The sequence below is a fragment of the Vidua chalybeata genome, chromosome 9 (assembly GCF_026979565.1).
Source record: "Vidua chalybeata isolate OUT-0048 chromosome 9, bVidCha1 merged haplotype, whole genome shotgun sequence".
In the NCBI taxonomy this organism is placed as follows: domain Eukaryota; kingdom Metazoa; phylum Chordata; class Aves; order Passeriformes; family Viduidae; genus Vidua; species Vidua chalybeata.
In genome coordinates, this window is record NC_071538.1 from 5,071,797 (window position 1) to 5,083,839 (window position 12,043).

At 56.4% G+C, this 12,043-nt stretch overlaps 1 protein-coding gene across 3 annotated transcripts in view; it reads left to right on the forward strand.

The window, feature by feature from the left end:
• The first annotated feature begins 6,731 nt into the window (after positions 1-6,731).
• NEGR1 (neuronal growth regulator 1) overlaps positions 6,732-12,043 on the forward strand; it is a 183,350-nt gene continuing 178,038 nt past the window's right edge. For all 3 annotated transcript variants that reach the window (XM_053950113.1, XM_053950114.1, XM_053950115.1), the window contains exon 1: positions 6,732-7,013. In XM_053950113.1, the coding sequence (XP_053806088.1) occupies positions 6,844-7,013 (170 nt within the window). In that variant the 5' untranslated portion in view covers positions 6,732-6,843. The remainder of the gene's footprint in view (positions 7,014-12,043) is intronic.

The window sequence follows — 12,043 nt, forward strand, 5'->3', positions numbered from 1 at the left end:
GGTGACCTTGGAGGGCTTTTCCAAGAGAAACAACTCTGTGATTCTTTGCTCAGCAAACCCCGTCCTTCTCCTTTGTGAATCGGAGGCTCCTGGGCAGCGAAACACCCCAGAGCTCCCCAGGAGCTCCCTGCGTGGGGATCCGTGGCGGTGCCGAGCTCTCCAGCCCGGAACTCCCGGTGTATGTTTTCCATCCGCGCTCGCTCGCACCTCTTAAAATAGGGAGCAGTAGGCAGAGAGCTGACAGTGCTCTCCTGCCTTTGGCACCGATATTAGCGAGCTGCTGCCGTTTGGTGATTATTTTCATCCTGCTCCATATGGTGAGGAAAATGTTTTTGTTCCCCCACGTAGCCGCGCGGTTCTGCTGCGAGCCCGGTGCTGGCGCAGGGTGGCCCTGCCCGGGGCTGCTGCGGCCAAAGGCACTCGTGTGCTCCTGCCGGGCAGCTGGCCCGGCCTTGCAGGGCGTGTTTTGTGGCAGTGCAGCCTTTCCGTGCTGCTCTTGGGTGACAAAAGCTGCTCTGGGAGGTGCTGGGGCAGTGCTGCTGGCCCTGAGGCCCCTGCCGATGCTACGGAGGGAATTGTTCACCGTTTCTCCATGGAAAGGGTGGTTGGACGTTGGCAGGGGCTGCCCGGGGCAGCGCCGCACTGATTGTCCTGGGGGGTGTCCAAGAAGGCCTGGATGTGGCACTCTGGGCTGGTGGCACGGTGGGGACCAGCCCCAGGCTGGACTTGGTGGTCTGGAGCTGTTTCCCGACCTCAGTGGTTCTGTGAATTTTGGTCTCTGCTGAGCTGTTGAGCCTTCCTGCTCAAAAGGAGCTGTCCCAGGGCAGGGCTGGGTCCCAACCCCGGAGGGGTTCAAGCCCTGTGCATGTGGCACGTGGGGCCGTGGCAGTGCTGGGCACGGTGAGATCCACGGGCTCAGGGCTTTTCCATCAGGAGGATGTGAGTGATTGGCACGAGTGGGAGCAGCTCTGCCTCCCGGTTTTCAGTGAAATCCTCTCAGGCAGGACAGACTCCAGCACGGTGACGTTCCCTGTGCTGAGAGCACAGTAATTAGAGCCCCTGTTTTATAAATAGGCACCTCTGGGCTTGCTCCTCCTTTGAGGGTTCCTTGTTATCTGTGTGTTCTGTGTCTGGTACGGGCTGAGCTGCTCTGCAGCCTTGTTCTGTCAGTCTGAAACCTTGAATCAGAGCGCTCAGATCTGTGCAAGTGAGGAGTTGTTCCTGTGCTGGGAGAATTCCTGGCTTACAGCTGGAGCTGCTGGCTTGGATGGGAGCACAGCAGGATTCTCCTGGGTTTGGGAGGACGGGAAATAATTCTCTGTTTTACTGCACACTTCTGTACGTGGTTGTGTCATAGATTGTGCAGAAAATGGAAAATGCATCTTATGGAGATTTTGGCATTTGCTTTCAATCCCATTAGCAAAAAACTCCACCTTTGTGTCAGGAATGCTGAAGTCATTGGTGACAGAGACACTTAAAAGGAAATTTCTGTTAACTCCAATGCTTGACAAAATCACTATTTTCATTTTTTACATGTAAGAGATTTAAATAATAATAAGGAATAATAAAAAGTAGAGAGACAAGAACTTTCCTTTTAAAATGTCAGGGTGCTGGATCTGTGTTTTCTGAGACTCGTCCTTTGACTTATCTGCACCTTCCACCCCTTTTCCAAATGGAATTTTCAGGGAGTGCCTTTTGCAAAGCCTTGTCAGGCTCTGACTGATGATCCAGTGGGCTTGGTCTGGGGGGGCTCTTCCCCATAACTTCTGCAGAACCATCAGAAACTGCTCTTTGAAAACTAAACTGACAAATTATTAGGGTGCCCCGGGTTGTTTGTGTAAATTTTAGGCAGCTTGAGACTCTTTTTGAAGAACACTGAGCAATGGCCGGGTGCTCCTTGGAAGGGCTTGTGCCGCAGCTCAGGAGGAGAGTGTTGTCCTCATTTCTGTGGTATTTTTGCTCCAGGAGAAAAAAACCAAAATGCAGCTGTACTAGACATTATTACCTGAGAATTCCTAGGCCAGTTGTTATTACCTTTTTTCTTCCTCAAAGATATTAAAATAATATTTAAAAACTAGTTTTACCTCCAGGAGCACTTTATTGATTTCCTCTATGATTCTGCTGTCCTTTGGTCATTGTGGAAATATTTAAACCTCCCCAAGTTTCTGTGAATTTGGACATAAACCACAGCCCTTAAAATGCTCTGTAGTGTGGGTGGGTTTTTTTTGACTTTTTGTTGTTGTTGTTGCTGTGTCCCCTCCTTGTTCTGTCACCTCATCTGTCCTGGGAGGCACCTCAGAGCCCAGCCAGGGACAGGTGTCCCAGGTGGCAGGGACACCTCCCACTGTCCCAGGGAGCTCCCAGCCCCAGTGTCCAGCCTGGCCTTGGACCCTGCCAGGGATCCAGGGGCAGCTGCTGGGTCCTGGCGGGATGGACACTTGTCCCAGTGCTGTGTCCTGGCAGGGTGGACACTGTCCTGGTGGGATGGACACTGTCCTGGTGGGATGGACACTGTCCTGGTGGGATGGACACTGTCCCAGAGCTCGGTGCTGTGCCCTGGCAGGATGGACACTGTCTTGGCAGGATGGACACTGTCCTGGCGGGATGGACACTGTCCTGGTGGGATGGACACTGTCCCAGAGCTCAGTGCTGTGTCCTGGCAGGATGGACACTGTCCTGGTGGGATGGACACTGTCCTGGTGGGATGGACACTGTCCCAGAGCTCGGTGCTGTGCCCTGGCAGGATGGACACTGTCTTGGCAGGATGGACACTGTCCTGGCGGGATGGACACTGTCCTGGCAGGATGGACACTGTCCTGGTGGGATGGACACTGTCCCAGAGCTCGGTGCTGTGCCCTGGCAGGATGGACACTGTCTTGGCAGGATGGACACTGTCCTGGCGGGATGGACACTGTCCTGGCAGGATGGACACTGTCCTGGCAGGATGGACACTGTCCTGGTGGGATGGACACTGTCCCAGAACTCGGTGCTGTGCCCTGGCAGGAAGGGCTCTGTGACCAGTGCTCTGCTCACAGGCAGGTGCCAGCCCAGGGGCACGCTGCCCCTGTTGCCTGTGATCTGTTCCCGTGTGCTGGCTCTGGGATGCAGACCCAAAGCACTGCTTCTCCTGGAGTTTATTTCAGTCACCCAACTCCCATCTTGTGTCGCCAGCGGGAGGGAATGGGCGCAGGAGAGTTAAACACACAGAAGGAAACGAAGCAAAAAGCCAAGTGTGAAGTCTGGGAATCAGTCTTGAGTATTTGTGCAAACTGTTGAACGAATACTTGCAAACAACAACTAAATTTAGCTTTTTGAAATGGTTCTAAACAAAAATATGCAGCTGAATTACAAGGGATTATCATATGGCGTTAGCAGGGCTGGGTTTGAGGGACCCGGTGCTAAACCAGCCAAATGCAGTCAGAGTGAGCTGAAGCTGGGGAGGGTTCCTGTCTGCCCCCACGGGGAGTGTTCACTTGCCAGCCCTGTGCCCAGATGGCCAAAGGCCAGTGGCAGCCTGGCGTGTGGCAGCAGCACTGGGGATTGTCCCCCTGTGCTGGCACTGCTGGGGCACCTCCGGTGCATTGGGCACAGACTGGACTCGACGGGCTGGGAGGGCTTTTCCAGCCTCAGGCATTCTGTGAAATACTTTTTCTATGTGTGCACATGTCTGGTGTGAGATTTTTGCTCTTTTATTCTCTTTTTTTCTTCCCCCCTAAAATTCTTTTTGGGCTTGGGGAGGAGGTGGGGCAGATTCAGATGAAAGAATTCAGTCTCCAGCCCAGCCCTGATTGCTATTACTGCTCTTGTCCCCTGACATGCTTGTTTTCCCATTGATCTGCAAATAACATGAAAGGCAAGATATGAATCTAAAAATGAACAAAACAAAAAGCTTAATCTTTGCTATTATTGATTGAGATTTATAGGATCTTTTGCAACGTGAATAAATGGTGCTGGGGAGAGATGCCTTTTGTCCTGCTCATTCAAAGAGGAGCAAATTATTTGATTGTTCATTAAGGTCAAGCGAAAGGAACATCATTGGGCTCATTAAAGGTTACAGAGCTCTCCCTGGAATGAGATGTGGACTGTTGTTACATCCTGGGTGATCTGAGCACCGAACGTCCCAGAACACTCAAAGGGCTCCTCACGTGTGACAGCTGTGTGAAGCTTGGCACATCCAAGCCCCAAATCCCGTGTGGGCCCTGCTCTGGATGGAGTCTGCAGGGGTTGCCCGGAGCTCAGAGTGGTGTTCCCCCTAAGCCTGTGCGGGAGCACTGGCAAGCACAAACGTTGTGCCTCGGAAGGGACCGCATTCGGCAGAGGTCTGATGAGCCGTTCCAGCTGTGCGGGTGTGGCAGAGGAAGGAGCACGTTTCACTCGGGATTGCAGCTCTGCGGGTGTGGCAGAGGAAGGAGCACGTTTCACTCGGGATTGCAGCTCTGCGAGGCCAGAGTCCGCTCTGAGGGATCAGAGCTCTCCTGGGGCGCGCCTCCCTTTTTGTTAAAGGGTTGTTATGCAAATGGAATCATCGCGTTTGGGTACATCTCACAGTGGGATGGGAGGAGGAGCAGAAAGCCTTGAGGAGCAGTTGTGGGGGTTTTGCTGCTCCCCTTGTCCCAGCCTTTGTCTGGGCTCTTGAAGCCCTCTAGGACCCTTCCCTTTCCAGCTGCCTGGTGTGGGATGTGTTTGGTTGCTTCCTCGAGAAGCTCCTGGCTCTGGAGAGGCCCTGGGGGAGGTGATTGTGAATCTCTGAGTGGGTGGTGGTGGCAGACTGAGGGGTGGGACAGCTGCACCTCTGTGAACAGCTCGGTGTGGGTGAGAGACCCCATATCCTGTGCCCAGCCAGCTCCCAACTGCACGGAAGCGTTCCCAACAACGCTTCTGGCACTTCGTGCTCCGCTGGTGCTTGTGAGAAGCTCCTGCTGCCACGTTCCGAGGGCTGGGCACTGTGAGCTGTGGCAGCTGCCCGTGTGGCACGGGGCGGTGCCACTGGGCACTTGTGTTTGCTGCTGAAAGCAGCTCTGTGCCCGGGCAGTGCTGCCCCCAGCCACCCCGGGGCAGCCAGCCCCGCTCTCCCCCTCCCCTTCCTTACCAAGGAAACCCTGCAGCCTCGGTGCTGCAGGAGAACGGGAAGAATTCCCTTTTGTGTACGCTCGAATTTCTTCTGGCAGCTGGAAGCATCTAATGGGATGTGGTAATGAAGGGAGAAGCTTCCAGGAACGGGGATCTGGGTTTCCCGAAAGAGCGAGCGGCAGAAGCATCCTGATTATCACAGATCTTCTTCAATTGGAACATTCTACTCCCAGATCCTTCTGATGCAAACTGCGGGTGGGGGAGGAGGGCGCACAGAGCAATGCACACCCTGGCAGGGGATGAAAGGGAGATGGCTCAGGGACAGTGGCACACTGGGGCCGGGGCTGTGGGAGGGACAATTGGGACGTTGTGTGGGCCAGATGTGCCTGGGAACAGCCCCAGTGGAGCATTCCTGCAATTCCTGTTCCGCAGCAGCCTTTATGCAACTTCTCTGGAGCTCCAGAGGAGAGGAATTCCTGCAGGGACCCGGGCTGAGCCCCGCAAGGTGCAGCCGTGGCTCTGGTGTGAATGCTGAACCTGGGCAGTGCTCAGCCTGGGAAGGGGGACAAAGGGTAAACAAAGGCAGCAAACAGAGCTCCCTGCTCTGTGTGTCTGCCCCAGCCTGCCAGGGGGTTGTGTGTGCTGGAGGAAGACCCCAGGGGAAAAGAGGCTGCTCGTTCCTGCCTGTCTACAGTGGGTTCGGCTGCTGGGGGATTTCTTGCTTTTTTGAAGGTCTCTAGGTGTCCCAGTAAAATTTGGGAAATAATCCGTCAGTGGATTTATGTTCCTTGGTGTAAGGCTCTTGATGGCCTGATAGAATCTGTCAGCAGGGTCTCCAGATGCCCTGCTGGAATCTTGGGGGAAAATGTGGGTGGTTTATCCCTCTTTGGTGTGAAGGTCTCTGGCTGTCCCGGTAGAATTTTGGGAAATAATCTGTCAATGGATTTTTGCTCCTTGGCGAAAGCTTCTAAATATCCTGGAAGAATCCTTCAGTGGATTTTAGGTCCTTGGCAAAGGTCTCTAGGTGCCCTGGTAGAATTCTGGGAAATAACAGAGCAGGGGGTTTTACCTCCTTGGTGAGTATCTCTGAATGTCTTAGGACAATTTTAGGAAATAATCTGTTGGTGATTTTTCTTTCTCATTGGTAAAGGTCTCTGGCTTCCCTGGTAGAATCTGGGTATATAATCTGTCAGTGGTTTATTTACTCTTTGGTGAAGTCTCTAGCCTAGAGTCTTTGTTTTTTTTTTTCTAGGTAGAATGTTAGGAAATGGAAGTACCAGAGTGGGCAACCCTCTGTTCCAGAAAGGTCTGGAGCTTCCAGCAGGTCCCAGGGGCCCCTGGCTGGAGCCTCTGGTGCCGTTCCCAGCGCTGCCGCCTCTGTGCTGGCTTTTGGCGAAGCGGTCAATTTTGATTCCGCGTTCCGCGGGGTGGGCGGGACGCGGCGCGGCAGGAGGCGGCCGGGGGGCGCGGGGGGCCGCGGTGCCGGCGAGGGCGGAGCGGGAAGCCCGGCAGAAGAGGGCCGAGCATCCCTCCGCCGCCGGGCCGGTTGCCAAGGCGACGGCTGCGTGGCAACGGGCTGGCAGCGGGGACCGCCCGCCGCCGCGCAGAGCCGAGCGGAGCGGAGCGGGCGCGCTGCCCTCCGCGCTGGATGCTGCGGCGGCCGCCCGGGAGCAGCCGCGCTCCGCCGCTCCCCGCCCGCCCAGCCGGGGCCGCCCTCGCCGGGAGCAGCAGCGCTCGCTCGCTCTCCGCCGCCGGGGCCGGCGCGGAGCGGAGATGGTGCCGCTGGTGCGGAGCGCCGGGGGCTCCCACCAGTGGCTGGCGATCGTTTTCCTCGGCCTTTGCTGGTTCCTTCCTCCCGGGAGATTCGCCGCGCCGGGCGGAGACTTCCCGGGCTCTGCCGTGGACAACCTGGTGGTCAGGAAAGGAGACACGGCCGTGCTGAGGTAGGAGGCGGCCGCGGGCGGCAGGGATGCGAGGACGGAGCGTCGCGCTGCCGCAGCATCCCCGAGCTGCCCGAGGCTCCGGCGGGGATGCTGCGGCGGCGCTCGGCCCCGGGGCCGCTCGCGGGGTGCCCCGGGGATGCGGGAACTTGTCCCCAGCGCCAGCCGGTACCCGCAGCCCTGGAGCTCCGGGCCGCTCGCCGGCTCCCGGCGTGGTTTTTGTTCCGCGCTTTGCCCTTTTTTCACTCCATTTAAGACGCCCTGGCTGTTGCTGGAAGTTTACAAATGGGTTGTTGGGGTGAAATGATGCAGTTTTGGCTTCTGGCAGCAGTTTGGGGGCTCTGCAGAGCGAGCAGCGCGGGGCTGTGGCAGGGAGAGGACGATTAAACCCTGCCAGGAGCATTACCATCGGTATTATTTATTTTGATCCACAGTTCTATATTTCCCAACGACTGGAGCACTGGCTGCATGCCACGAGGAGATTTTGTGCTTCCCGTGGCTCTGTTCCTGCCTCTCCTAATGGACCCTGTGCTCTCAGATCTCCTTATCTCTTGACTGGAGCAAAATTTGTTTACCAGCAGTCAGACACCACAATCTACTCGAACCTTTTCTTCTGGTTTGTGTTCAGCAATCCTCTGCCTTGATTTAATTATCCCCCCGCCCCCACTCTAACTTTTTATCTGTGTGTTGTACTTTTGCTTGATCCCACTATAGTTCAAAACCCCCCATTTTCTCCTTCTCTGGAATACGGTTGCAGTTGGTTGAAGCTCCTGGCTGGTGAGAAATCTCTGATTTAATTAGCAGCACTTCTCAGCTATGAAGTCTCTGGCTGTATTGTTTTTTTGTTGGGCTGACACGGAAATCTGCAGGTTACAATGCATTTTATCCATAAACATTTTTAATGATCCACCAGTCTGCTGTAAAATGCTGCATGAGGCATTTTCGGTGGGGATTTGGAAGCGTTTTTAGGCTGCTCCTGTTGTAGTAGCTGCTGAAAATACAGTAGATGTCTATGTAGGGCAGCTGACAAGTGGTTTTTATGTGTACCTCAATTATCCTCTGTATTTTGAGACGTGCTCAAGTCCTCGTGCTTTCTGAGGCACAAATGGAGAATCAAAAGACATAATAATTAAAAAGTGGTTTATTTGTACTGTTGCAGGGAAAGCAACTTGATGGGTTCGCGGGCTGTTGAGACATACTCAGCCACTATTAAACACTGTTAGTGCCCAAATACGTTCCAAACTGCGTTATTAAAGAACGGTGCGATTGCTCCCAAGGTGAGCTCCCGCCGGGGTTCAGCTGGAACACATCCCGGCTGCCAGGCCTGGCGTGCGCGGCCCGGCGCTGGTGCAGCCGGGCGGGTTACATAAACGAGATGGGAGCTGCGGGCTGCAAACACCGCTGGGGTCTCGCTGGGGAGGGCCGGTGTGTGTTTTGTGGAGAGACGCTGCCACAGGAAACGCTGGCAGCGCTGCCGAGCCCCGGCGCGGGGCGAGGGGATGCTGGAATGCCGTGTGCGGCAGCTGGGGCTGCTCCCTCGTGCCCTCTGATCAACTCCTCGCGTCCCCCGTGCCCTCGGCAGGCTCGCCTTAAGCCGGGGGTCGTTCTGGTTTAAGCTGGTAACTGGAAGGGGAAATGCGGGATCACAGCGGGAGCAGCAGCCGCAGGCTCTTCACGCCGAGCTGCTCCTCTGGGGCTGTCCCTGCCTGCAGGCGCTGGAAACATACCTAAATATACATTAAAGTGATTGCTCTGGCTATCGGAAGTGTTGGGAATCGGCTCTCTGAACTCCAGTGAGCTGCAAAAGCCATTTGGGTGCAGGAGAAGGAGTTTGTTCCCCCCAGCTCCGGAGCCGGCTGCGTTCAGCCCTTGCACGGCCGCGCCTCGCAGACCCGAAGCTGCCCGTGCTCGGCAGCTCTGGCCTCTGCTGGCAGGGTGGCCGTGGCTCCCCGCGGCCAGCACGTGTTGATTCCCCCTCTCTGCTCTGGGTTCGGCCTCCCTCTGCCCGCGAGGGCTCCGAAGTCCCCCGTCCGCGGGTGCGAGGGCAGCGCCGCGCCGAGAGCAGCCGGCTCCCGCTCCGAGCTCCTGCCGGAGCACGGGCGGCACTCCCGCGGCTTTGAACCAGCGTTTCCGAGCCTGCGGGGAGCTGAGCGTGATTTCTGGGCTGGGGGCTGAGCTGGGACCCGGGCCTGGGGGTGCCCTCGCTGGGCACACACCCCCGGGGCTCTGGCCACAGCTGGGCACATCTGCCCGTGCCCTGGGGGTGAGAGCAGAGGGGATCCGCGGGGCTGCCGCTGGCACCGAGGACAAACTTCTACTCGGGAGTCTTGTTTTGTGCCGATATGCCGGGGGAGAAGGCGCAGAGCCCCTCTCGATGAGTCCGGGGTCAGGCTGAGCTGGGTCCCGGCCCCAGCCTTCAGCCCAAGGTTTCATTGCCTGCCTGAGGATGGGCAGTAAAGGCTCCTTGGGCTGCTGGGGGTTGCCAGGAAAAGCCTCTGTGTGCTAACACAGCAACAAAGTTCAGTTCCATCATTTAAATGGTTAATTCATATCTCAGTGTAATCAATCAATTTTGGATCAAGCACACAGAATTTTCTTGGTGCTGCAGAAGCAGCGCCGGGAGGATTGTCCCCTCCCTGTCCCGGTGCTCCTGGAGCACAGCTCCCTGCTGCTGCCCCTGCTCAGCCAGACCCCCACCCCTCACCCCATGGCCCTGAGGGGTGGGTGCCCTCCCCACCCTGTGCCAGGCCCGTGGTGGGGCCGGATGGTGCTTTGCTGCTGCCCTGGTGGCACTGGGATTGTCCCCTGCTGCCCAGGTGGCACTGGGATTGTCCCCTGCTGCCCTGCTGCCCTGGTGGCACTGGGAGCTGGGATTGTCCCCTCAGGCCAGCACTCCCCAAGAGCAGCAGAGTCACAGTGCCCATGTGTCCCTTCCCGAGGGGCTGACGGAAGAGAAGGTTTGCCAAGGATGTCACTGGGCACCTGTTTTGCTACAGAAGCTCCTCAGCACGGGGGTTTTAAAGAAAATCCCTCCTTACCGAGGAGCTCTGCCTGTGATGAGTTATTTCTGCAGCCTCAGTAATTAAGGCCTGCTCCCTTTTGTTTGGTTTCAATGGGTAATGGATCCCCCCAGTCCCAGCTGTTTGTGTTTGTTGGAGTTAGAAGAAATTCTGTCAGTAACGCAGCTGTTTTGTGTGGCATAAAAATTTTGGGAAGCCGCTGATTTTCAGCAGTAGCATTCCATCCTGCATCCTTTCTGTATTCTTCCTGGGCAGGCAGTTAAGATTTTATGAGAACACACGAGGAAGGAGAGAGCAAGTTCTACAGCCGTGGTTTTATTAAAAGAATAAATTGCTGCATTGTGCACTGGTAGGAGCTCAGGAACCAGGCTGTGTGCTCAGAACCAGGAGCTCAGGCTTCTGCCGCGACCCTCTGCATGATCCCCTGTTGCGAGAGGGATCACCCTGTGCTCCAGCACATCCCTCTCACTGACAGCAGAAATGGAATTTCGGGAGAGGTGATAAACGCAGAGCCCTTGGTGGGGAGCCAGCAGGGACAGCCCGTGTCACCTCCTGTGTCACCTCCTGTGTCACCTCCCTCCCTGCCCGGGAGCAGGGCTGATACTCAGGGAAAACAGAGGCCACCTCCAGCTGGGAGGGGGCTGCTCCCCTCTTCCCGGGAGGTGGAAGGGGATGTGGGGAGGCCAGCGGAGAGCTCACCTCAGGATGGCAGCAAGAGGCGTTGCTGCTGCTGTGGGAAAACCAAGAAGTCCCCTTTTCCCCGTGCTGGAGCTGCTCCGGGCACGGCCGGTGTGTGCCTGGGGCTCTCGGGGCTTTACCTAAGCCAGGGAACAGGGACGTGCCAGCAGTGCCTGCAGAGCCCCCCTGCAGTCTGGAGCCCAGATCCCCTTGGAGCTCGGAACGTGCAGAGCTGAAGAGGATCAAAAGGAAGAGAGCAAGTTTTTTTTCTAGCAAGTAAAAGTGTTTATTGTGTGTTTTGTTTTCCTCAAAGCTCACGGGTAATGACACCAAGTCTGAGTGAGAGTACCTTTATAGTACCTTTACCTTGTGTCAGCGCAGCAAACTGGGCTTTAGAAGTTGCTGTGGTTTTTAGAAAAGCAGAAGATCTTTTTGGCAGTGCGTGGTTCTAGAGGAGTTTGGGGCAGGTGTGCTCTGCAGTCTGTGCAGTGTTGTGGGCTCTTCACACAGAGTTAAACCTGGAGCTGGGTCCTGGGGCTGGTGCTCCCAAAGGCTGGCAGGGAGGAGCAGGGGCAGCTGCAGGGCAGGTATCCGTGTCCAGCTGTGATCACAGGGGCTGGGCTCTTGTCTAACCCGGCTGGGAAGTCCGGGGCTCAGCTCTGGGCCAGCAGGTCAGTGAGATGCAGCCACGTGTGCTTGACCACAGTGCTCCCTTTGGCCATCTGGGCCGAGCGCTGGCTGGGGCTGGGGCAGCCAGCGCTCACCTGACAGGTGATTGTAGGAAAATGTCTTTTTTTGGTCACAGATAGGAGCTTTGGGGCTCTTTGGTTTGTTTGCTGAATTAGAAATACTTCATGTGCAGCCTGGCTGCTTTTCTGCACCTTGGAGAGTTCCAGGTCCGCGTGCTGGGCAGTGGCACTGTCTCCTGCCGTGGACACCTGGGGCTGCCACCAAACAGCTGGGCCGAGCTGGATGGGCTGTGCCTGCAGCCCAGCACTGCTCAGGGCTGGCTTTTACTGCTCTGCAAAGGTTCGGGCATGTGGGGAACAGCTGATCCGAAATTACCCGCCTCCTTTGGTGCCTGCTCTTTGATTTTCTCAACTTCTTCTGTTCCGAAGTTCTCCTGCTTGTGGGAAAAGTTCCCATCTGAGGAATGGGAGGAGCAGCTCCTGGTGTCTGGGAGCACCACTGCCCCAAACGTGGGGACTGTGACCTTGTGTGTGCCCAGAGAGGGACCATGCTGGCAGTGTGACCCTGTGTCCCCAGGCAGGCAGTGTGACCCTGTGTCCCCCCCGTGTCCTGCAGGCAGTGACCCTGTGTCCCTCTGCAGGGAGT